The sequence below is a fragment of the Erythranthe guttata genome, chromosome 8, assembly GCF_056151865.1.
Source record: "Erythranthe guttata isolate IM_541 chromosome 8, IM_541, whole genome shotgun sequence".
Lineage (NCBI taxonomy): Eukaryota > Viridiplantae > Streptophyta > Magnoliopsida > Lamiales > Phrymaceae > Erythranthe > Erythranthe guttata.
Genome location: NC_142540.1, coordinates 2,738,117 through 2,762,904, shown reverse-complemented (window position 1 = coordinate 2,762,904; position 24,788 = coordinate 2,738,117). Strand labels below are relative to the sequence as shown.

General features: G+C 33.8%; 4 protein-coding genes and 1 pseudogene across 4 annotated transcripts; 4 read left to right on the top strand and 1 right to left on the bottom strand.

Annotated features, from left to right (window-relative positions):
* Positions 1 to 2,802: 2,802 nt before the first annotated feature.
* LOC105974883 (putative LRR receptor-like serine/threonine-protein kinase At4g37250) lies at positions 2,803 to 6,606 on the top strand. Its single transcript, XM_088821632.1, has 2 exons — positions 2,803 to 4,672; positions 5,377 to 6,606. The coding sequence occupies exons 1-2, from the start codon at positions 2,998 to 3,000 to the stop codon at positions 6,093 to 6,095; spliced, it is 2,394 nt and encodes a 797-aa protein (XP_088677758.1). The 5' UTR covers positions 2,803 to 2,997; the 3' UTR covers positions 6,096 to 6,606.
* A 617-nt stretch (positions 6,607 to 7,223) lies between these two features.
* EB1C (end binding protein 1C) lies at positions 7,224 to 9,881 on the top strand. Its single transcript, XM_012998254.2, has 6 exons — positions 7,224 to 7,453; positions 7,604 to 7,759; positions 7,950 to 8,056; positions 8,726 to 8,978; positions 9,054 to 9,167; positions 9,262 to 9,881. Exons 1-6 carry the CDS (start codon positions 7,346 to 7,348, stop codon positions 9,532 to 9,534), a joined length of 1,011 nt encoding a protein of 336 aa, XP_012853708.2. The 5' UTR covers positions 7,224 to 7,345; the 3' UTR covers positions 9,535 to 9,881.
* Positions 9,882 to 10,177: 296 nt separating this feature from the next.
* On the top strand, positions 10,178 to 10,920 carry LOC105975659 (uncharacterized). The gene is made up of 2 exons (XM_013000861.2): positions 10,178 to 10,320; positions 10,468 to 10,920. The coding sequence occupies exons 1-2, from the start codon at positions 10,300 to 10,302 to the stop codon at positions 10,693 to 10,695; spliced, it is 249 nt and encodes an 82-aa protein (XP_012856315.1). The 5' UTR covers positions 10,178 to 10,299; the 3' UTR covers positions 10,696 to 10,920.
* Positions 10,921 to 11,016: 96 nt separating this feature from the next.
* Positions 11,017 to 11,876, top strand: LOC105975652 (ADP-ribosylation factor 2-like; annotated as a pseudogene).
* A 3,128-nt stretch (positions 11,877 to 15,004) lies between these two features.
* LOC105973223 (cyclin-D3-3) lies at positions 15,005 to 17,207 on the bottom strand. Its single transcript, XM_012998244.2, has 4 exons — positions 16,395 to 17,207; positions 16,063 to 16,264; positions 15,806 to 15,936; positions 15,005 to 15,568 (listed from the first exon to the last, which is right to left on the bottom strand). Exons 1-4 carry the CDS (start codon positions 16,890 to 16,892, stop codon positions 15,314 to 15,316), a joined length of 1,086 nt encoding a protein of 361 aa, XP_012853698.2. The 5' UTR covers positions 16,893 to 17,207; the 3' UTR covers positions 15,005 to 15,313.
* Positions 17,208 to 24,788: the final 7,581 nt, after the last annotated feature.

Below are 24,788 nucleotides of genomic sequence, written 5' to 3'. Positions count from 1 at the left end.
CCCTCAACTTCAATAATTAAAAATTGCTAAATTGGAAAAAAGCCAAGCAACCATGTAAGTCAAAGTACGATACAATTAACATAAATAATAGGTACTAGGGAAGTCGTTGCGTATATATATATAGAAATTGATAATAAAAAGTCAAAATTAAAAGTATAATGCCCAAAAGGTCAACGTGGTTGGTTAATTAAGTTTTGTTAGTCTACAATTCTACAATGGTTAGGTTTGATTATTGCATACTTACCACCTTTATATAGTTGAGAGGTCATTATCGAAGTTATTATATTAAGACAATTGAAGTCTCGACATTAGTGATATTTTCATATGGTAAGGGCCACGTGTCACATATGTCACACTCTCAAACTCAATTTTTGATTGATTATTTTTTGTATGCTCATTTTGGATATATATTCTATGTGATAATGAAATTATACATATATAAAATCCAAAATTGCTGGGGGGAAAACATTAATAAAAAAAATGATAATTAAAATACTACTATTTATTTATTAATTAATTGATGAAGAAAAATTATGATGATGCATTGACCAATAGTCGTACTGACCATCTTTTACCAGACACTAATGGAATGCATTCATTGCATAGTGGGAGCGTACGTATTTCTTTTGCCTCATAATTAATTAATTAATTAATTAACTTTTTCTTTTTTTAGTTTCACTTTTTAAGATGGTCACAAGCGAAAAAGGAGAGGGATTAAGGGAAAGATGTCAGATTAGACAACCCTAATCCCAATTAATAAAGGTTAAGACAACTTTCAAGCTGGAATTACTTATTTGTTAACTTTGATTACAATAGTGGTAAAATAGTAAATCCATTTCCTTTTTCAAAGGACCATTTTTGGGATAAAAGTTGTAAGAACACTTGAATTGGTGATTCATCAATGTTGGGTAGATAGAGAGTAGCTCCAAGAATTTAATTGACTAAAAATAAATAAACAAAAATAAAAATGAAACTGCATATATCTTTTTGGTGATAACAAACTGAAATTGTGGCATGTTACTAGTGGAGCCAAACAACTATGAACAAACAACGAATTTAGACAATGGTCCAAAAAAATCTTTTACGTGGTCCAAAATTAACCATGTCCCTCTTTTGAACTAATGAAATTACTAATTTACTCTATTAGGGCTCGTTTGGTTTGGAGATTAGCTTGATAGTTGGACGTTGTTTGATGTTTTGTATCTTTCATAATTTGTTGACTCGATCCTTAAATATTATGTTATCATGTTTTTTATATATGTTTTTTGTTGGACTTTCCAAGGTCCAATAAATCAATTGAGTTTCATTAGATTATTTAGTCTTGTCTTGACTAATTTTATCTTGACAACCAAAGAAAGACGTAATTTATTTTTTAATATGTAAGTTTTTAATTGTATTGATGCTGCTCAAATGCCAATTGGGCAACCCAAGAGTCCTTAGCCCACAAAGATAGAGAATGTCGTGAGTCACTGCCACGTGTCCGAGGTAGTCGAAGGGACTGCTCCGTTCGTTAACCTAGAAAACAATTGAAACACTAGATGACACGTCGGGTTTGACCCGGTGATTATCCTCCAACGCTCAAGTCAGAAGATGTATTAATATAAGCAAATAATAGTAATTAATTGCCAAATTAGAGTGTACATTCCTATGTAAAATGAAGCATACATTTATAGGTGGATGAATAAGTAGAACTTTTGTAAAAATCCGATGTGGAACAATGTGTTGTCATTTAAAGGTAAAAAGTAATCTAATTGAGTTTTCACACATAATTAAATTAATTAGAGCAATTTGAGCCTAATCTTAATTAGGTTTGTGGGCCTAATTATGATTAGACACATCAGTAATATTTTTTTCTCTTATAGTATAGTTCACTTACTCGCTTTAGAGTTTAAAAGGCAATTTTCTTTTAATACTAACAACGCTCTTTATATTATTAGCAAGGACTCACTTGTGAAGAGAATATTCTTTAATAACTTCATTTAGTACATATAAATGATAAAAAAATAGTTGTTTTTTTATTATTAAAATGGACGCTATCACTTGTTTAAAAATTAGCACTTGGAAAAAAATATTTGAAAAACTAATTCGAATTTCATTTTGAAAAAAAATCGGAAAAAATCAAAGTTTCAGAGACTGAAATGAAAAAAAAAACCTTGTTCTAAAATAAATAAATATAAATTGAATCGAAATCGACAGAATTAGGAAAGCACGTTTCTAAGTCACATATAATGTAACATATATTACGAGATCGAAAATTGTGTTCCAATTTCCACTACGTAAAATGGTAATAGTATAAAGTGACGTCACTAACATTCAATCAGATCTATATTTAGTGCCTAGATCTGAATATATCTTTAGCAGATCTTAGGGGGTTTGTTGCAAAATTGTGACATGCCATGTTAATAAAGGGAACATAAGACAGAAATAAGGCCAATAATCTAATTAAGCCCTCTTTTGTAAAGTCAATACTATACTATAAATGTTAGGGGGACTATACTGCAAATAAATTCTTGACTCCACCCTTGTGTCACCTAGCAAAGATGCTATTCCCCCCCATATTCATCTCTGCATTTTTAATTAAAATAATCATAAACAATTAATTAATTATTTATTCTTCCAATTGAGTGTCATATCATAAAGATTAGGAGAATTTTATTGAAGTACCATCCCCTCATTAATTTATTATGCCTATCATCAAGGTCTGAACAGAGTATTTTGGTATGGAAGTTTGGTTTTTGGTGAGCTGTGTATCTATCTATATATATATATATTTGTATTTATTTTATTTACTTTATTTTTTTATTTAATTTATTTTGTACAAATCTCCATTCACATGGTCACTCGTACGCCATAAATCTCACTTCATTCATTATTACTGTAATCTCTCTCTCTCGCTCTCTCTCTCTCTCTATCACTTTCTCTCTCTAGAGTTATCACTCACACTTTCTCTCTCATCATTACTTGATTCTGTGAGGAAGAGATGCCGGATACGGCACCATGAGCTTCCCATTGTTTTATCCATGGCGATGGAGTGTACTCGCTTTTGTTATTCTGATTCGGGCCGGGTGCTTCGGGCTTAACACCGACGGCGTTTTGTTGCTGTCGTTCAAGTACAGTATTCTGAGCGATCCGTTTGGAGTTTTGCGGGGCTGGAATAACGGCGACGCAACGCCGTGTGCGTGGAATGGAGTCACGTGCGGCACCCCGGGTTCGGCGGACGCCTATTATCGGGTCACGGGCCTTTCCCTCCCGAATTTCGGGCTTTTGGGCTCCATTCCGGCGAACCTCGGCATGATCGACCACCTCAGGAACGTTAATCTCGCCAACAATTCAATCAACGGTTCGATTCCTTCCTCCCTGTTCAACGCCGCCGAGCTTCAGTTTCTTGATTTCTCCAACAATTTGATCTCCGGTGAGCTGCCGGAGCTCGTCGGGAACCTGAAAAATCTCCGGCTTCTTAATCTCTCCGATAACGCACTGTCGGGGAGACTGCCGGTGAATTTGACTGCACTCCAGAATTTGACGGACGTTTCTCTGAAGAATAACTACTTCTTCGATTCGCTTCCGGGTGGATTCGAATCGGTTCGGGTTTTGGATCTTTCTTCCAATTTGATAAACGGGTCGTTGCCTGCCGATTTCGGCGGCGGTAATCTCGCGTACTTTAATGTCTCTTTCAATAGAATTTCCGGCGAAATCCCGCCGGAATTTGCTGAAAAAATCCCAACAAATGCAACCTTAGATCTTTCGTTCAACAACCTGACCGGGTCAATACCGGACTCGAATCTTTTCTCCAACCAAGACACAAAGTCGTACTCCGGCAACCCCGAGTTATGCGGCAAGCCGTTGGAAAACCTCTGCCCGATTCCATCTTCCGCCGCCGCTTTGCCAAATGCATCCGTACCGGAATCTCCTCCGGCAATCGCCGCCATACCGAAAACCATAGAGTCCAACCCAGCAACCGCCTCACCGGACGGCGCAAACCCGCCCCAAGCGAAACGAACCGGGCTGAGGACCGGAACGATCCTGGGAATCGTCGTCGGCGATATCGCCGGAATCGGAATACTCGTCGTGATTTTCGTATACGTTTATCACCTAAAGAAAAGGAGAATCGTGGATAAAGCCATCAAAAAGGAGGCGGAAAGCGCACGTGATTTCGACTGGGCTTCCTCCGCATCCTCCTCGGAAGAATACAACTGGCTGAGAAGCTGGACCTGCTTGAAGAAACAGAGACACGCCGCCGCCGACGGCGAAGAAACCACCTCGGAATCAACGAACTCCGACGGCGAAGAAACTACAAATTCAATCAAAAACCACGAAATGCACGCTGCCGCCGCCGCCCAATCGGAGAAGAAAACCGGAGCCCTAGTAACGGTGGACGGGGAAAAGGAGCTGGAACTCGACACGCTGCTGAAGGCGTCGGCGTACATATTAGGCGCGTCGGGGTCGAGCATAATGTACAAGGCGGTTCTGGAAGACGGGACCACTTTCGCCGTCCGGCGAATCGGGGAGAACGGCGTCGAGCGGTTTAGGGATTTCGAGAACCAGATTCGGGTCATCGCGAAATTGGTGCACCCGAATCTGGTCCGGATCCGAGGATTTTATTGGGGCACCGACGAGAAGCTCATCATCTACGATTTTGTTCCCAATGGCAGCCTTGCTAACGCGCGTTACAGTAAGTCTACGATTTTGTTTCCCTCCAATTAATTAATTATTCAATTTCAACATAAATATATGATTTATGATTGGCTTATTATATGATCCAATTTTACATCTTTTATTTCAATTTAGTTTATTCTCTTGGCTTATGATTAATTACAAGTCGTGCTTAAAATTGAACGTGCTAGTTTCATGCAGTGTCACTTTCACTATGATTTATAATGTTTGTTTTTGTAAATTAGACAGAATTGTATTTTGGCGCAATTTGGCGGAAAATATACGTGTCCTGCTAAAATGTGCTGGGGGGTGGGGGTGGGGGTGGGGGTGGGGGTGGGGGGACCAAAATTGAAGCGGTGGAGTTGGTGTAACTGAAAGCTTCTTGTTTTTAATGCTTCTCTATCGGCAACCATTTGTGTAAAGTCAATCTGTCTTGTAGCCCATCACTCCTCGGCCTTCTTCACTGCGCATGATAGCAATGTTTCTTTCAAAGCTATTTATATTGAGCCAAATTCCATTCCACATTTACCAACTTCAAATTCAATTTGTCTATTTCAATTTTCAACAAATGGTACTACTGTATTTTTTATTTTTTTTTACACAATCATTAATATCAATTTTCTAATTTGCATTTAATATAATAAATTAAAAAAAAAAAAGAGAGAAAAAAGAAATTAGTAATAATACAATTTTGGTGGTCATTTCTTATTTTTCTTTTTCCAGGAAAAGCTGGCTCTTCACCATGTCCATTACCCTGGGAAATCCGGCTCCGAATAGCGAAAGGCGTGGCGCGCGGGCTATGCTACATCCACGAGAAGAAGCACGTGCACGGTAACCTAAAGCCCACCAACATTCTCCTAGGCCCTGAAATGGAGCCCAAAATCGGCGACTTCGGCCTCCAACGCCTCGTCGCCGGCGACCACAGCTCCAAAACCGCGGGCGGCTCCGCCCGTAACAACTTCGGCAGCAAACGCTCCACTGCCTCCCGAGACAGCTTCCAAGACTACGCCGCCTCCAGCGGCGGTGGTGCCACGCCGAGCCCCAGCCCTAGCGTGATCGGCCTTTCCCCTTACTACGCGCCCGAATCCCTTCGGAGCCTCAAGCCCAATCCGAAACTCGACGTGTTCTCGTTCGGCGTCGTCCTTTTGGAATTGCTAACCGGGAAGGTGATCGTGTCGGACGAAACGGGGCCTGCATTGGTCGTCGGCGGTGCCATGTCAGCGTCCGACGAGGACAGGGGAAAGGTGGTGAGGATGGCCGACGCGGCGATACGTGGCGAGATGGAAGGGAAGGAGGACGCCTTGCTGGCATTGTTGAGATTAGGGTACGGTTGTATTTGTCCGGTCCCGCAGAAGAGACCGTCGATGAAGGAGGCGCTTCAAGCGCTCGAGAGGTTTCCGTGTTCCTCGTTTTCTTCGTCGTACTATTATGGTTCGTTGTGATGCGCATGGACGAATAACGGTTCGATAAAATGGAGCTCCGATTCATCTGGAGAGATGTGTATGTATGATTTTTCACTGACATGTTGTAATTTTTTATTTTTTTTTAATTTTCTTAGAGAGAGTGTTGATTGTAATCATCGTAGGATTTGTTGTTGTTGTTCTTCTAGTAGTTGTTCTGGATTGTTCTTAGCTTTGTCTGACTGTCGTGTTGTGCTAATTTTTCAACTGGGCCCCCGTGTACTTTTTTAATTACTTTTTGGCACCTAGAGAAACATTTATCAAAAAATTAGGTGTTGAGAGTTTTGATTGTTTAGAGTTTAGACCCTACACTTGCACAAATCTTACCTTTTCCCCAACCCAAAATGATTTGTGCAATCACAAAATAGAATCTACAATTTCATATCGATCGAGACGACAACATATCGAATGTATAATTTTTACGTTGTTATGATTGTTCCATTATGTAAATTATCAATATGCCAAAAAAAAAAAATTGAGATATGTAGAGTTCAGGTGGTTCTACACAGACTTGGTCCACAGAGTTCGCGAGAATCACTTGTACCACATTTTTCATATTTAATATTTTTTATCAACAATTATTTTTCTTTTGATTTAATCAAAAGGAATAATTGATTTTTTGTATTATGTCATGTTATAGAATATCGAAGCTTTTTAGTCTAATATTTAATCCAAAATTATTTTTATTTTTTAAAATCATTCACGTACGTGTATATGGCACAAGTGAAATACTAGTTTCTTCACCAAAACCACACGGGGTTTTCCAAAAAACCAACAAAACTCGATTCCTCCTAAAATTTGATATAATTGATCGACGTGGTTTAGACTCCCATAATTTCGTTTTTTGGCATTTTATGAAAGTTCTAGAAAATTTATTGGTCTAGAAATATATAATAATTATATACTTTGATACTGAAAAATATATTTAACTTTTTAATGTCATATAATTCCTAATTCCTAAGAGAAGGAACTAATTGAATTGTTTTCTTCCTTAACGGGCCTAACAATTATTGATTCGGGCCTAACAATTATTGATTCGGGCCAGTACCTTCTTGGAGTTTAGCCCAGCCCAATAACACCAAAAAGCCCGACCTTTTTGAATTACAACGGCTATAATTCCCGCTCTCACCACGTTTTAAAAAACAGGCACCCCTTTCCCCCACACACGCCCCCACACTCTTCTCCTTCCCCACTAAAATCGATACTCAGATCGGAAGAAGAAAGTTACAGAGATGGCGACCAACATCGGAATGATGGACGGGGCATACTTCGTCGGCAGATCGGAGATTCTCGCCTGGATCAATTCTACTCTTCATCTCAACCTTTCCAAAGTCGAAGAGGTACCGATCTCAAATCTCAAATCCCAAATCCCTAATTCGCTCGGTTTGAAGTTCCCACCGATTTGTAATTTGGTTAATTGAATCGTCGAATCGCGATGCGTGGTTGTTTAATTCTGTTTGTCACCGTCTGAAAAAAAAAAATTGTTGCAGGCTTGCACAGGTGCCGTTCAATGCCAGCTGATGGATGCCGTTCATCCAGGGATGGTTCCGATGCACAAGGTCAATTTCGACGCGAAGAATGAGTACGAGATGATTCAGAACTACAAGGTTCTTCAGGATGTTTTCAACAAACTCAAGATCACTAAGGTAGTATTTGTGCTTCGATTTTTTTTTTTAGGTTTTCCTGTAAAAAAAAGTTATACTTAAACAACTGTTATCCTGGAATCGATTGACCCTGTTTGATTATGCTTTCATACAATTCAATTTCATTTGCTATTGTTGCTGAGTTCTGATTATATCTTCCGACACCTGGATTTTTGTGTTTGTGTGGGCGCAGCATATAGAGGTTAACAAATTGATTAAAGGGAGGGCGTTGGATAATTTGGAATTTATGCAATGGATGAAGCATTACTGCGACTCTGTTCATGGAGAACACATACACAAGTAATTTCTGGGGGACTCAATTTTTCTGACATTTTTCCTCTTGGCAAATTTATTGATTTGGTGTGTTGATTGCGTGTAAATGAAAGATGTGTTCAGACTGTACACTCTTTCGCTCAGTTAACTTTTGTTCATATATTTTCATTATCCGCGAATGGGATGTCAATTTCTATTTGGTTTATAGTGTTGTATGCAAGTTTGGTATAACGGGTTTTAATTTGCATTGAGACGCAAAAAGCTATATGTTCTTCGGAAATTATTGTGTCACGAGAATTTTCTGAATCATGTCAAATTTATTCATTGGACCTTTTGTGCATATCCTCCATTCATGCCTTTCGTACTGTGAAATTGGGAATGTCAAACAGTTCTAACATCGGAATATGTGATCAGGATTATTGTTTGCACTTGTGATGATTACTCTACCTAGTTTACCATGCTAGTGTTTTATATCTTTGATGATCTACTGATGCATTAGATTGACCCAAAATGAAAAATTCCTAGTTGAGGTTTGCAAACTTAATTGCCTCTCTGCTCGATAAGTAACACTTGAACTTTTTGAAGAATAATATTTTGATGTCTATAATCCACTTAATCACATTTTGCAGTAACTTCATATGGCAATGTGAAAATGTCTTGACTGAATCTTCTTATTGTGTTTATTCCCTATTCTAGTTACAACCCTTTGGAAAGGAGAGAGGCTTGCAAAGGTGGAAAAGAGCTGAGCAGGAGAACTGCAGCATCGCAACCTGCAACTAAAACTTCGGCAGCAGTCCCCAAACACGCCACTCATACTAGCCGAAGAACCGATGTAACTCATTCGAACACATCAAATCAATCTGTTAAAGTTTCTTCTAGGCCTTCTTCAAGTAGTGGGCCTTCTTCTTCTGTCTACCCTGAAGCAGAACGTGCAAAGTTCGAACAACAGGTAAAAAAATTCCTCCTTCTGAGAAACTGTGTTACGTAGCTTTAAGAGTTGCTTATATATTTTTCTGTATTGCAGATCACTGAATTGAAGCTATCAGTTGATAATCTTGAGAAAGAAAGGGACTTCTACTTCAACAAGTTGAGGGATATCGAGATCTTGTGCCAGATCCCTGATATCGAAAAATCACCTGTACTGCTTTCCACATTACTCCTTTTTTTTTCCGACGAAATTTCAAGAATCTTCCGGAATGTGTATGCTGAATATTTTTTAATATCGATTGCAGGTGATGGAAGCAGTCAAAAAAATCTTGTACGCTTCAGAGGATGATGGGCCGGTTATTGCAGATGCTCAAGCAATGATTTCACAGCACCAAGTGGAGCTATTACGCGTAGAATCGGAGGATAATGAGGAAAAGTCGAAGACTGATTCTCAAAAGAGGAAAAGTATTGTAAATGTTGATGTTGATGCTGCTGCAAGCAATACATTGTCTCCGAGGCAAAGGTTGTCTGAAAACGCTGATGTTCATTGCAGTGGATCGCCTCTTGTCACTTACTGATCGTATTGCTTTACATCAGTTCACATGGTTACTACACCTATTCTTCTTCCCTTAATATTTCCCTAATATGATCATATTATTTGAAACAATTCAAAATTGTCCTTCCAAACGTAGCAAGATGCTCGGGTTCAATAGATTATTGGCCCTCGCGTTGTTGTCTGTTTAGAATATATATGAGCATAAAATCGTATTTTTTTTTTGCCGAATGGTTTTCTAGCACCATTGTGTAACATTCGTATCTTTACTAGGTCTGTATAATTACATCCGTGAACACCATTTGGTCATGTTTCGTGTATTCTCGCATGTCAATGCACTATAATAATGAAAATTTAAGCTACATTCGAAAAGTGTGTCGAAAAGATTACGGTTTTGATCTATTTTGCTTTGTTACTTGCTGCTGAGGATTTGAATTTGTTAGTTCAAATATATAATTTCCTTGAGGATTTGATTAAGGTTCACTCGTTATTTTGTGTATGACGATTTAAAACACAGTCCCACACGAAAATTGCGATTTATAATGGACAATTCCTGAAAATGAATTTACATCTTAACCATGGCTATTTAAAAGCATGTCCACGAATTAAATCGGAAACATGTGATATTTGAAAGGTGAGGACCGAGTCTTCTCCAAAATCTGAGGAACCAAAAATAAACGAGTAGGCGAATATATATTAGTTAAATAAAGAATCACATAAAGATTAATTGTTTAAGCATATCAAAGGACTCTCTGTCACCTTTGAAGATCAACCTACCAGAACACAAAATATGAGTGCATCAGCAAACAAGGTACATTACAAGTGTTTTTATTTACTTGATTTTATTTCACATGTTTGTGCAAAAAAATTGTATTTAAAATAAAAAAAAAATCAATTTTAAATCGTAAAAAAATGTAATAAATTCTGGAAAATTGATGTTTTGTTTTTTGTTTTTTAGGCAACTAGCACGCGTAGTGGCCAATGGCAACCGGAAAAAACGGTGGAGAGTGTAGATATTTATTCATCAGCGGGGCAAGGTCACGAGCAGATGCAGCCGGTGAAAGTTCTTCATCAGCCACATTCTGCCCCTGCCGCCTCTAACACCAGCGGCAGCATCTTGTCTAATGCCGCTGCTTCGGTCGAATCCACCCTTCAATCCGCCAAGGATGCAATCTCCCGAAAATAGCTTCATCATATGCACTACTTTATAAACAATTTTCCGATTTTTTTTATATGTATTTATTGATTGTCTAATGTAACATGAAATTTAATTAGCTCGATCCCGAAGCAATGTAATGGATCGATATACATATCAAGAATAAGAATCCTAATCCTTGAGCACTTATTTCTTTGGATAATGCAAGTGTATACAGATGTATCTAATTTATCGAAAACATTCTTACATAGTTCATTTATTTGCATCAAAGCTTTTTTATTTTTTGTGGTGTGCCAATTCATTGAAACAATGGGTTTGGCGATTTCCCGGGTAGGCGAAATTAAGATTTTAATGGTTGGACTCGATTCCGCTGGCAAAACGACTATTCATTACAAGTTGAAGTTCGGAGATATTATTACTACGATACCCACTATTGGCATGTATATATATATTTAACCTCAAATTCAAATATATCGAAAACATAAATATTTAAATCAAGAAACTGTGTGTGTATATATAAATTTCGATGCATGTTTATATGTTACACTACCAGGTTTCAACATAGAGATGGTAGATTTTAAGAGCGTGAGTTTCACCGTATGTGATGTAGGAGGACAAGACAAGATTATTAAAAAGTTCGATCCGTACTAGATTTAATACATAGGAAAACCAAAAAAAAAATGTCCGTTTCGATAATTATTAGTGATTGAATTTACAGATACATCGATTATGGAGGCATCGTGACTTTCAGAACACACAGGGACTGATTTTGATGGTGGATAGTAATGACAGTGAAAGAGTTCCGGAAGCCAAAGACGAGCTTCATCGTATGCTCGATCACGTAAAAAAAATTATTTTATTACAATATTCTATCTATCTATATCAAAATAAATACAATTTTATTTTATGACATGGCCTAAATTTACTTCTTCTAATAGAACGAATTAAGAGACGCAACGCTACTCGTATTCGCTAATAAGCAAGATCTTCCTAATTCAATGAAGATTCCGGAAATTACCAATTAATTCAAAATCGAAAAAAATAATTTACAAAATAAAATAAAGAAAGCCTGATAAAAAAAATTTTTTGTTATTTTTTTTCTTTCTTTTTGTATGGTGAATTGATGCAGGTATATACAGAGCAGTTGTGCAACCTCTGGGCAAGGACTATATGAAGGCCTTGATTGGCTGTCTAGCAATATTTCAAATTGATTAAATATACTTCTTTCATTAAATGTAAATTAAAGGTGGAAAATTACTAGATATATACATTTCACTGTATCTGTAATATTATGTATTTTATGAGATTTTCTGACTATATCATAAGATGGTGAAAATTCTTGTACGATGATGTTTAAACTGCAGAATCAAACTGCTGTTAAAAATTCAAATAATTGACATTATTTGTGTAAATTATTAGTAATAATGAATTATCTGGGACAGTGTCATAAATTTCTTACCATAACAGCTTTTATTTCATGGGAGTTCGCTAATATTTAAAATGTTAAATAGTATGTATCTCACATCTTAGAAAATACTACAACTACTAAATATTTATGAGGATGGAAATTGCATGATATAAATAATTATATTCCGGATTAGTTATTACACAATTCTTGATTGGGTAAATTACGTCCATTCTCTGATATAAGGTTAAATTACGAAAAAACTCTTCATGTTTGGATAATTATAACTGCCCCTTAACTATGAATCTTCTTACATGTCCATCATTTTGGTGTCAAATTTAGTGAAACATCCTCCGATTTGTACCACGTACACTTCGCTGAAGAAAGCCTGACACACAATGTACACACAATGTACACACCGATCTACGAAGATATGAAAGTCAGACATAAGGATGAACCTCAAAGGGGACAGTCGAGCTCAAAACCCTACCCAACACCCCTGCCGTCAGCAACACCTAGAAGTGCGCTGACTTCGCACACGTATTAATGCTGACGATTGACGAAATTACCCTTCCAAATCACTCAAATAAGGCTAGGGTTTCACATGAAATACACTTTTGGGCAAAGCGCAACAAAGAGTATATTCGAAGAGGGATTGTCTCTTTTTTATATTTTTTAGGGTAGAAAGTGCAAAGATGAGGTTTTTTAGGGGTTGAAATGCTATTTGCCCAAAGCTTTAATCATATACTATTGTTTATTAATTAATTAATTAATTAATTAAAATTCCGAAACAATGGGTTATTGCTCAAAAAAGTCTTGGTCAAACTCAATCTAGCAGAATTTAAAATAGGAATCATTCCTTGAATCCACCATGCATTTATGAAATATGAATTAATATTGTCCCACATACTACTCTTACATTAATCTACCAAATTAAATAAAATGTCAGTGTTCTTGCAAATATTTGGTACCACATTAAAATTCATCACTTCATCTAACATATATACATCCTCATTAATTCAGATTCATATTAATTTTTCTGTTGTACGTGTGGATATTAAATTTTTATTTTTATTTATTTTTCTTTTTCACTTTGAATTATTTTTCAAACACATTTTACACAACATGTACTATTTTTCTTGAAATATTGTTTTCATTTTTCAATGTTTTAAATAGAATAAAAATAATATTTAGTAACTCGAAAAATAATTTCAAAATAGTAAAATTCATAGTAAATTGTTATTTATTTATTTATTTATTTATTATAATTATTATAGCTGTTTCCAACCATTTACCTCTGTCCAAAGCTCACATGAGAATTATGCTGTTTTTGTTTTTTAATTGTTGTACCTTTTCCATTTTCATGTAGGGATCACTTCCCAGTTATGAACACCATTCTTGTAATAAAAATAATAATAATTATTAATCAATCTTCATTAAAAAAATCACAATATAGCCAAATTAATTTGCATGATTGATCCAAAAGTCAAAAAAATTGATAACCAATTACCACAAGAGGTGCCATTTTTGTACACCTTCATTTAATTTATTTATTAAATTCGAAAGTTATAAGTTCGAATTAAATGGCTATGTAATTAATCTAAAATGTTAATTAATGGATAAGTTTTTTTTTTAAAAAAAATTAATTAATGGTCATTGTGAACTGAATTTAGAGGAAGAAGAAAAGATTAAAATGATTTAATCGTCAATTTAAACATTTGTTAATGAAAATAATATGGTGCAAAGGGCTTGTTTATGAAACGCAATTTATGTATACTATGATTTGGTCAAAAATAAAAATGCAGTGATTGGATCGTATGATTCGATAATTATTGGGTGGGGCCCATTAGGATTAGCACTGCCTAAACCCTAACAAATGATTGTCACCAAATCTCCACGTGGTCCAATAATCTTTTTTTTGGTCCAATAATCATTTCCCCATAATCAAATGCTTAGATCACTCAATAATCAAATTATCTTTAATATTAGTAAAATAAAATTAAATTAATTTACGAGCCCAACTCGAATGTATTGATTTTCTTTTAAATATACATTTCGTTATTTTTTTTTTTAGCCGAACTCGAGTTCTTAACAAATTCATAGCTCGTTTCAACAAAAATACTGATTTAATGTTTTGTTAACAAACGTGCTTTTAACAAACGATGTTGAATTAAGTATCGTATTATTATAAATAAAATAAAATAAAAAATCACATTTCAAAATTGGTCCAAAAATGCACAGAGAAGTACGTACCATTCCATGGTCCTATTTGTCCCAACTCTTTCAAAACAATAAATTGAAATAAAACAAAAATTAAAATAAAAAAAAAATAAAAAATAGAAATAGCTAAAATGTTAAAACCATGTGCTATCTGCTGCAGAAAATAGCTCAACAGCAGTCATTCAATTAAAATTATTAAATTACTAAATTAATAACCAATAATTATTAACTTCAAATTCTGAGAATCTTTCTCAGCCATATTATCCGATTCCAACAACAATGGTCCGAAGTTTATGCAATTTTCAATAAAATTACATAATTAATAAAATAAAAATTAGGGCTCAGAGTATGTGCAAACAAATGGAGAAATCTTTGTCGACTAGGCTAAGTCCAATCAAGAAAAGTCTAATGAAACCTCAAACTCAAATCCAACTGCATGAAAAATCTCTCCTCTTTCGTCGAGAAATCATCGATCTCGATCGAACATTTACGTGTAATAAAAAGGTCAAACAGTTTCAAGAAAACAAATAATCTACAATTTGCCAACCTGTCCTAAACATTGAGAAAATAAAACATTTCCTGTAATTCAGTAATTCCTCCTTTGAGCCAACAACCAAAGACTTGATCAAACATAGGTACTAGGCTTTTATTTATGTAGGACATTGCAATGTAATGAGAGACACACATGGACAAATTTTTCGAAAAACAAAAAAATAAAAATCGAGTCTTGAAATTCATATCACCAATAAAGGAAAACTCCGATAATCCCTCTTTCCAATTTTACCATCCATCGTCAATCAAAGACGTGACATAGTTAAAATGCCGAAGATGTCGTCTAATCCATCACATTTCGAATCAGGGACAGAAATACAACAACATATGGTGGGAAAAATGTCACATTTTTATGATAGGGAAAAAAAACATAGCTTAAAATAGGGCGATTGCCAAGGGGTACCATTGTCATAATCATATAAATAAATAAGACAATGAGATAGAGAGAGTTCAACGAGTACGATGGATTAGTCATTCGTTCCACGAGAAAGCCAATCTTGTGTGCTGGTCCTGCGCTCTGCTTCTTCTCTTGAACAAAGGCTCGGGTGATGATGTAACCGATGATGTCACCGCCCATGAATCGGCTGAGTTATCGGAGCTGAAGTAGGCATCGATCACACCGCTCGGGCTGCTCGGGATCGACTCGTGCTTGCGCTTGTTGCAGGATCTACGGCTCAGATTGTCCATTACATCGGTGATGAGTTTATGGCAATCTTCAACCTTTTCCTGAAAGAATTTGTGATCAAGAAACGAATTGAGTCTTAATTGATATGACAAAGAACAACCTTTTTTTCCTGTAATAATTTGCAATCAAGAAATGAATTTATCTTAATTGGTATGACAAAGAACGACCTTTTTTTACTGTAATAGTTTGCGATCAAGAAACGAATGTGTCTTAACTCTTAACCGACACGACAAAGAAAAAACACTGTTGTCGAATTCAAAGCTACTAATGGAACCAACCTTGCTAGCTCGCAGCACATTCATAAGTTGATCCTGATATTCCAATGCATCACATGTCTGTAACTCTCTAATCACATAGATCATCGTTGCAGCAGCAATTACAGAAGGAAGATAAGCCACCAGCCTACAATCTGCATTCATATATCTGTATCTATTAGCCTTCAATTTCAATATAAATCGTAAACAAATCCATCCATTAAACACGAGTAAAGATATGGTCGTTCTTGAATTGAATCGAATTGAATCGATCTACGTACCAGTGATAATAGAGAGAATGACACTTTCACACCTCCTCGAAAATTCACAATGCCGGTTGTTAATCAGCTCGAATCTCCTCGCAATGTGGTCGAAGAAGGAGGCTGGTGTGACAGGATTCATTTTCCATTGGAGTGTAGAGAGCACTAGAAGCTCCATTCTCTGAATAGTCTTTGCTTCAAACAAATACTTCGATTCTTCTACCTACAACAAAACCCCAAATCCAAAAAAAGAAGAAAAAAAAACCCCCAAATCAATAACACAGACAAATGTCCTCACACAGGCATTTAAACAAACACCTGCATTGCAAGTGCAGAACAGAGAAGAAACATACCTGTAGGTCCAATAGAAGAGGAACCTGAGTTTCCTCCACCTTTGCAGCAATGGAAAGACACGCAACAGCAGCCAATTGACCCATCCATGGCTTATCCCTCTGAAAGCAGAGACTCGTAACAAATCTATCGTAATAGTCCACAGCTAAAAGAGCAGTAATTGCGTTGAACCCATAGTACCCAATCACCTTCAGCATCCACTCAACGCCCTGATTCCTCGCCGTCTTCAGACACCCATCCGAGCCAATCGCATCGTAAGCCGAACGCGCCGCCCGGTTCAGGGCTTCCTCCACCTCCTCCTTGGCGAGAAGGGCGGCGAGCTCGCCGTCCTCCCAGAAGAGGTCGTGGTCGAACAGGAAAGTAAAGGGGCTTTGTTGAGTTTGACGAATCTCATGAGAAGCGGCGGCGGCGGGGGGTGGTGGTGGTGCAGCATAATCGTCGAGACGCTCCTCCTCGCAGAAAAGGGCGTCAAAGATTGGATTTTGGAAATGAGAAACCATCTCCTTCTTCTGAGAAGAAGACACAGGGGCCTCTGCTCATTATCTTCAGGACAGGAAGCAAATGCTCAAGGGATTCAATCTTGGGCTCAGTATCATTTGTTCTTTGTTTTCTTCTCTCTCTCTCTTTTTTTTTTTTTTAATTTTAATTCTTGTCTGTGGTACAGAAGAAAGAAGAGAGAGAGAGAGAGAGAGAGAGAGAGAGAGAGAGAGGGGTTTTAGAGAGAGAAAGGGGAAGAAGGAGAATGGGGGGCTAACCAATGGAGTTAGCAGCGTAGGGGTTTTTATCTCACAGACCTTTCACGCCTGCCCTCTTTTTTTCTCTGCTTTTCTTTTTTTTCCTTTTCTTTTGGCTTTTTTCTTTTCTTTTTTATTTATTTATTTATTTATTTTATTTATTTATTGATTTCTGTGTGGAGAAAATGGCTTAATTTCACTTTGCACCCTTGAAATATACAATTTTGGCACTTTGCACCCTCGAAATAAATTAATAGCACTTTGCACCCTCGAAATACAATAAATCATGCATAATGCACCCCAAATGATTTTTTAAAGCTAAAAATATAAATTTAATATTTGTAGTGATATTTTTTTAGGATGCCAAATGTCAAATATTTTTTTTATTCATCAATCATTTTGAAACTATAAAGTTCAAAAATAAAAATACATTCCATCAACATATTTAAAAATTATATTGTTTTATCAAAATAAAATATTTTACGAAAAAAAAATCATTCAGCTATTACGTTATCAAGTTATCTGAAAATTATTTTTTCTTCCAAATATTTTCACCTAATATTTTACAAACAGTGACATAAAAGATCCACAGTCGAATAATTTAGTGATAAAAGATTATTTTTTTTATTTTTCTTTTGTAAGATAATGTAGTTTTTTTTAAATAATCCGGTGTAATTTTTATTTTTTCGCACTTTGTCCGCTCGAAATTAGGTTTGAGGTTCAAGAAAACAACAATTTTTTTTTATTTTGTACCCCAAAAAGAAAAACACCAATGAAAAATAAAATTGCATTTATTATTCAATTGAGGGTGCATTGTGAATGATTTATTGTGTTTTGAGGGTGCAAAGTGCTATTATTATTTTTCGAGGGTGCAAAGTGCCAAAATGGTATATTTCAAGGGTGCAATGTGGAATTAAGCCGGAGAAAAATTGGAAGTGTATTTTTGGCGCCCAGGAAAAATATTGGCATCGTCATTACTTATGCACAGTACCCATATATACATACATATACATATCAAATTCTAATATTAATATACTACACTTAATAATCTTGTTACTTATAGTTAATGTTAATTAAGGTTTAATTAACTAATTTGACAGTATTTGATTAGTTTAGAGTTCAATTATGTGTTAACATTCATTAGATTTTGATGATCGCTTCCATCCAAGGAACTCGATGTCATGGAAAGAAGGCATCGAATGCTCGTTTGATTCGTGCTATGGTGAATTGCTGGAGTTAGATGTTATATTTGGTTATTTGTATCGGGTGAATTTCAGTTCTAGATCTGAGTTGTTATTATTATTATTATTATTATTATTATTATTATTATTATTATTATTATTTATTTATTTATTTTGTGATGCACACAAGAAGTGTAATTAGAAAAGGTAAACCAAAAAACATCTTTAATACTTCTCGGTTATTAGTGTTTGTTAATTTAATCATTGCAAGATTAATGGTATAGACACAGTGCTCAAGTAATTAAATTAGCACTAATGCCGCCTAAGTTAAATGATTAAATCAAACGTATAGCACTACTTTTTCCAGCTTCAATGGTAATTAAGATAGTAATTATGTTTTCAACACAACTAACTTTTAGAACACTTAATGTAAAATTTCTTAGAATGAAATGTGGCTGAAATTTAATTTATAAAGTTCTCTTATATTCATTCATCTGTGTACAATTATAGAAATGCATTTTATACAAAAAAAAAATGTTCGTGAAGTTAGATTTTTTAATTACAAAGATACATGCTATTTTATTTATATTGTGAGATAATATATTCTATATCATATTTATGAGAATTTGAACCATAAAAAAGATACAACATATTTTATGTATTTACATTTGAATTGATCAAATTTGGTCAAGAACAACGTTGAATTTCCCCCACATAAGCAAGAGTGCATGACCTAACAAATAATAATAGGGGTGTAAACCAGTCGAGCTCGCCTGTTTAGTCAGGCTTAAGCTCGAGCTCAAGTTCATTTCTGTTTTTTTGTTTATAATAAAATTATTATTATTTTAGTATTATTAAATATTATTTAAATTATAATAAAAAAATTACAAAATAAACAATAATCTGTAATTATATATTTTTTTAATATTTACATGTTGTTTTTATATTGTTTCTATAATATTCTACTCATATTATTATACATTATTCAAATAAAAAATAATATATATATATATATATATATATATATATATATATATATATATGGGCTAAATACAGTTTGCACCCTTAAAGTATAGGAGTGGTAACACTTACCCCCTTAAAGTTACAAATGTAACACTTACCCCCCTCATTAATGAATTTAAAGGTAAAACTTTAACTTTGAATGATGTGGCATTTTTGCTTCTCAAATTGTCCTTCTAGCAATTATATAAATAATGAATATGTAATAATAAAAAAATCGGCAACTTTGCAAAAACTTAATTTGATTATTTCAATATTGTAAATTTAGGAATGAAAAAAATGGAATTTTAGTTTCATTTTTGTATTACCTTGTTCATTTGTAGCTAATAAAAAATTAACAATTATTCGAATTTTTATTATGATTTTATAGTTTATATAGTTATTTTATGCGTATATGACTCTAATGTAATCATCTCATTTTTTTTTACTTTGAGAATCACAAAATGTATTCAAAATTTAATAAGAAATTATAATTTAAACGTCTAAATATTTAAATATTTTTTTATTGAAATTTATATTTAAGTAACTAAAATAAATTTCCAAATCAATAATTATTATAATAAAATTGGATGTTTAAGTCTTGAAAATATTTTTTTTCTTTCAAATGTTTAACGTATTTTATATATTTTATAAATAATTGAGATTTTTATTTGTATTAGGGTCTATAGTAATTAAAATGTGGAGTTAAACATAAATCAAAATATTTTTTTAATAATTATTATATTTTATAAAATTTAGTTTTTGAAATATTATTGAAAATATATTATTATATATGCATCAATATAATAGCTAGAAGGACAATTTGGGAAGAAAAAATGACACATCATTCAAAGTCAAAGTTTTATCATGAAATTCATTAATGAGGGGGGTAAGTGTTACATTTGTAACTTTAAGGGGGTAAGTGTTACCAACCCTATACTTTAAGGGTGCAAACTGTATTTAGCCCTATATATATATATATATATATAATAAGGTTCGTGAGCACACAAACAACTCAAAAAAAACTCGAGTTCGAGTTTTTTTTGAACCGACTCATCGATCTCATTCTCACCAGTTGGCTCAGCTCGTTTATCATCCACACCTACTAATATATATATAGTTAAAAAGAAAACAAAAAATAGATAAATAAATAAAACGCGCACACACACATAAGACCATACAAAAAAAAACACTAATTGAAAAACACGATAGATCGATCATTGGTAGAGCAAAACCATTACAAAAATGTCACTATTGAAAGAAGAGATCATTGACTTGATTCTTGTCAAAATTAAATAAATATTACTCCACCTCTCTATTTTGGTAAATTTAGTTACAAAATAAATAAAATTAACTATTGTAATGTGTAGTCCCGCCCAATTAGTTTACCAAAAGAATTCGAATAATTAAACCCACCCCTCCATTTTCCGAGTTTGGTCAATGCCGTAAGGATTCAGCAGTTACACACTTCATACTTATTAATATAATAAATTAGTTATAAATAAAGAAATCCCATTATCCTAATTTTAATAAAAATAAAAAAATTAAATTAAATAATAAAAATAATAATCCCCACACTGGAACAGAAAATGGGTAACGTATGTTCCACGCGGGGGGATTTATGCTCTCGATTATAGCATAGCTTTTAAGGGTGACAACTCACAAGAAATAATTTTAATTATTTTTATTATTATTATTATTATTATTAATTATTTATTTTTAAGCTAAGGGGCACATGAAGATCACTACCACTATAGGGATTTAATTCTATTATATGAATACTATATTCAATTATTTTTTTTTAGTTCATAATATATCAATTATTTTGAAGATAGGCCACTTATCATTAATTAATTTAATTGTCCAGGAAAAATAATTAAGACATAATTAAAGAGAGAAATATCCTTTAAATAATGTTGGGATTTATTTTGTATAAATAGTAATGTTGAATTTTCATTACAAATTTAAAAAAACACACACAAAAAAAAAGGCTTATTAATTAATTAAAGATTAAAAGATCATGAAAATAATTCAAAAATAAGGTGGTAATTAGTATCTCTCTACAAATATAGGTTTTCTTTGGTTGCGCGAGATCGAGAAGGTGTGTGCCATTGGTGGGTTGTTCGTAAATGCGGCGCTTATGGCAATCTCAACAACCCGCTTAAAGGATTGGCGGTCGATTATTTTGGAGGGTGATTGTTTCCTAGTTATTGGTGATCTGCATGTTGGGATTCTCTCGTCATCCACTCACGAGGCTTATATTGAAGAAATTTTATCTATATCTTCTTTATTTGAATCTTGTATTTGTTTTCCGTTTGTTAAGCGCTCGAGTAATCAGTTAGCGCACAATTTAGCTTCAAAGTCTGAGAAGTCTTGTACTGAAGGTTCGACCCTTTCGGTTTATTTTCGTATTGATCGATATATGTGCAACAATCTAAAACGACAGATACTAAATGACAAACACGCACACAATTTTAATGCGCTCGACTAATGATTACCCAAAGCTATTTTAATTATTGTAGCTAGGCCCTCTTTAATCATACACAAATTGAGTATTTTCCGAGCACATATATATGCTTACACGGTTGTACCATTTATTATTGTCGTAATTAAGGTGGTGGTGTAGTAGTAGTAGTAGTAGTACCATTTATTAATTATTGTCGTAATTAAGGATTAAGTGTGTAGGTGTATTAATATGCGAATAATAAGAAGAAAAAAAATAGCTGTAACAAGGCCAAAACTTTATGTTGGAACAAATAATTATAGTGTCACATAATTATGTGCAAACATACAATATAATACAATAATCACTTAATTTGTTTTCAAATATTATTTTATTTTTATTATTGATAAATAAATATTAATTTATTGGGAGAAATGTATTTAATTTTGAGTGATGGATCATTGTCTCCCTTTACATGGCTTTACTGGTGTGCATGTAGCTTAGCTGGCTGCCTTAAGATTTGCCCAATTACAAATAAATCAAACAATAAATCTGCTGACAATTTATATGAAAAAGTTTGCTAATGATCTATCCTTTTCACTGTGTATATATATATATATATATATATATATATAGATATATATATATTTGTATATGTGAGTATTAGTAAGACAAGATTTGCAGTGGTTGTATAGGTCTTTATTGCTTTTGTGCACCACCAGAGAGAGAGAGAGAGAGAGAGAGAGAGAGAGAGAGAGAGAGAGAGAGAGAGAGAGAGAGAGTCTTAAATTAAAGACTGTTGAGAATTTTTTACTTATGCAGCCACCAAAAGAGAGAAAATTAAAAGAATTTATTTAATTTATATTTATTTTCTTGGTCAAATTCATTACATGCAGAAAATGTAGTGTGTACATTATTCATGTGAAAAAAAACAGAATTGAAGGGTCAAAAAGAATTGACTATTTACAGCAGCAAAAAATTAAAAAAAAAATATATATTTATTTAAAATAAAGTTTAGGCAATAAAATGTCACTTTCACCACAGAGAAGGTGGGTGAATTTGAATCAATCAACCACTGCTGCGGCAACTATGTGTACAGCCAACTCCTTTAAATGCCTATCAACAAACAATAATAACAACAACATAAATAAATAAAATTATTAATTAATAAAATAAATAAATTAATATAACTTTTTTTCCTCAATGGAATAAAACTGGGAATCACTTGGCCAAATCCCTGTAATTTGATTTTGTTTTTACCTTTTTCATTATGATGAATTTGCTTTTAATACAAAAAAGTTTCACTCCACAAGTTGTATGTATATAATGGAAAGAATATTAATCGTCTTGAAATCGAGTTTCGCAGTCTTATCGACATGTATTTGTTTAAGTTCGATTCATTTCATTAGCGATTCGAGCTTAGTGTAACGATCGATTTTGAATCGAGAGTATCGAACAGTTTGGTTTGATTCATATGGAAAAAAATTGTAATTTTGTAAAGTATGTTATAGTAATGATTCAAGTTGAGTACATTTATCTATTTCTATAATCGTTTTGTTTATTTTTCTTATTATGACAATTAATTTCAAGACATCATAATTGATGGCTCATTAATTTTCTCAAAAAAGAGAAAAGAAAAAAAGAAATGAGGCTTTTAAATGATTATTAATAGACCAAACTTAAATTGGATCCAATTAAGCAAATTTGGGATATAGCCCAAATTTAATTAGAACCCACATTTATTTTACTATGAATTTTCTGGCCCTGGCCCATAACAATCTTACCCTGATAAATTGCATTCCTCCTTTGTACCCATTTTTTTTTTCTTTTTCCCATTCAATAAAGATCTTACTATTGCCTCTTATTCAATTCTAATCCGTCGGATATTTATTCGAGTATATGAAACACGAACTATATAAACGATGTAGCCCAAAGGGCTCGATTCGATATAAATGGATAGAATGGGCCGGGATCAAAGAAAGCCCAAACAAGAAGCCCACGTGCTCCTAAGAAACTTGCAAAAAGGAATATCGGGAAAGGTTTTCCCGTGTTAGCAGTCAGTCGGAATCGTGTAGAAAAAATATATGAATATAGTGAAAATAAGTGTGTAGTAGAATTCCAAAGAGTGTATTCTCTTGTACCAGAAGACTGTAGTTGTGCTTTTCTGCGAAGGGCGAACTGTCTTATTAATTACAATTTGAGCCTATTATCTTACATACGTGGCTCCGAATCAAGAGGATAGTGTTATCATCTTTATTATGATAATCATAGACTCAAGTGGTCATACTATACAATTTATAATGCTATGGTCAAGCATAAGAAATATCATCACCAACTCCACTAAAATTATTGTTGCCCAATTGAACATGTAAGAGTATTCAATTTACATTTTTAATATGATTTATGGACTTTTATTGTATAAGAGTGAAATTTAATATTACACAAACTTGGTCATGAATTTTATTTATTTGAAACCCACAAATAATAAAACTATACATGTTTATAATCTATATATAATTTTCCTTGTGACTTAATATGTTGGACAATAAAGAATCTTGATGACTTAGATCCACCAAACTTGGTGATTGATAAATAAATTTTAAACGAAGCATTAATCGAAGTGTACAGTCACGACGTCTAATCTTATATTAGTGGTGAAATTAATTCGATTTAAATGAATTATGGAGCAACAAACTAAAAATAAAAGTTTATAATAAGATGTCTAAATCAGTATTAGGTATAGCTTATCTTAAAATCAATATTTGATAACTATATAATTAATTACTTATCTCTTAAAGTTCACACCTTCTCTTCTAAATTAATTGTCGTTTTGGAGAATATTTCTTATTTTATTTCATCTGCCACTTTAAAATTTCAATAATTCGTTAATTATTATTTTCACAATTTAGTCGTCATTTTAGTTAGCCGAGAGGGGATTAGTGTAAATAAAATTAATAAGATTAATATTTTTTATGACACTATATATATTTTTTTCTAAACTCCATACTTATTTATTAGTGGGATTTGACACCATTTTCA

What these genes read in the sequence shown, in the direction of transcription:
- LOC105973223 (XM_012998244.2), bottom strand. Translation starts at nt 16,892, where the DNA reads ATGGTTTCTCATTTCCAAAATCCAATCTTTGACGCCCTTTTCTGCGAG. An exon ending in CTCTTCTATTGGACCTACAG is followed by an intron (nt 16,265 to 16,394) that starts GTATGTTTCTTC and finishes GTTTTGTTGTAG; the next exon opens with GTAGAAGAATCGAAGTATTT. An exon ending in ATGTGCTGCGAGCTAGCAAG is followed by an intron (nt 15,569 to 15,805) that starts GTTGGTTCCATT and finishes AAATTCTTTCAG; the next exon opens with GAAAAGGTTGAAGATTGCCA.
- LOC105974883 (XM_088821632.1), top strand. Translation starts at nt 2,998, where the DNA reads ATGAGCTTCCCATTGTTTTATCCATGGCGATGGAGTGTACTCGCTTTT. An exon ending in CCTTGCTAACGCGCGTTACA is followed by an intron (nt 4,673 to 5,376) that starts GTAAGTCTACGA and finishes TTCTTTTTCCAG; the next exon opens with GAAAAGCTGGCTCTTCACCA.
- EB1C (XM_012998254.2), top strand. Translation starts at nt 7,346, where the DNA reads ATGGCGACCAACATCGGAATGATGGACGGGGCATACTTCGTCGGCAGA. An exon ending in ACAAACTCAAGATCACTAAG is followed by an intron (nt 7,760 to 7,949) that starts GTAGTATTTGTG and finishes GTGTGGGCGCAG; the next exon opens with CATATAGAGGTTAACAAATT. An exon ending in CATGGAGAACACATACACAA is followed by an intron (nt 8,057 to 8,725) that starts GTAATTTCTGGG and finishes TCCCTATTCTAG; the next exon opens with TTACAACCCTTTGGAAAGGA.
- LOC105975659 (XM_013000861.2), top strand. Translation starts at nt 10,300, where the DNA reads ATGAGTGCATCAGCAAACAAG. An exon ending in TGAGTGCATCAGCAAACAAG is followed by an intron (nt 10,321 to 10,467) that starts GTACATTACAAG and finishes TTTGTTTTTTAG; the next exon opens with GCAACTAGCACGCGTAGTGG.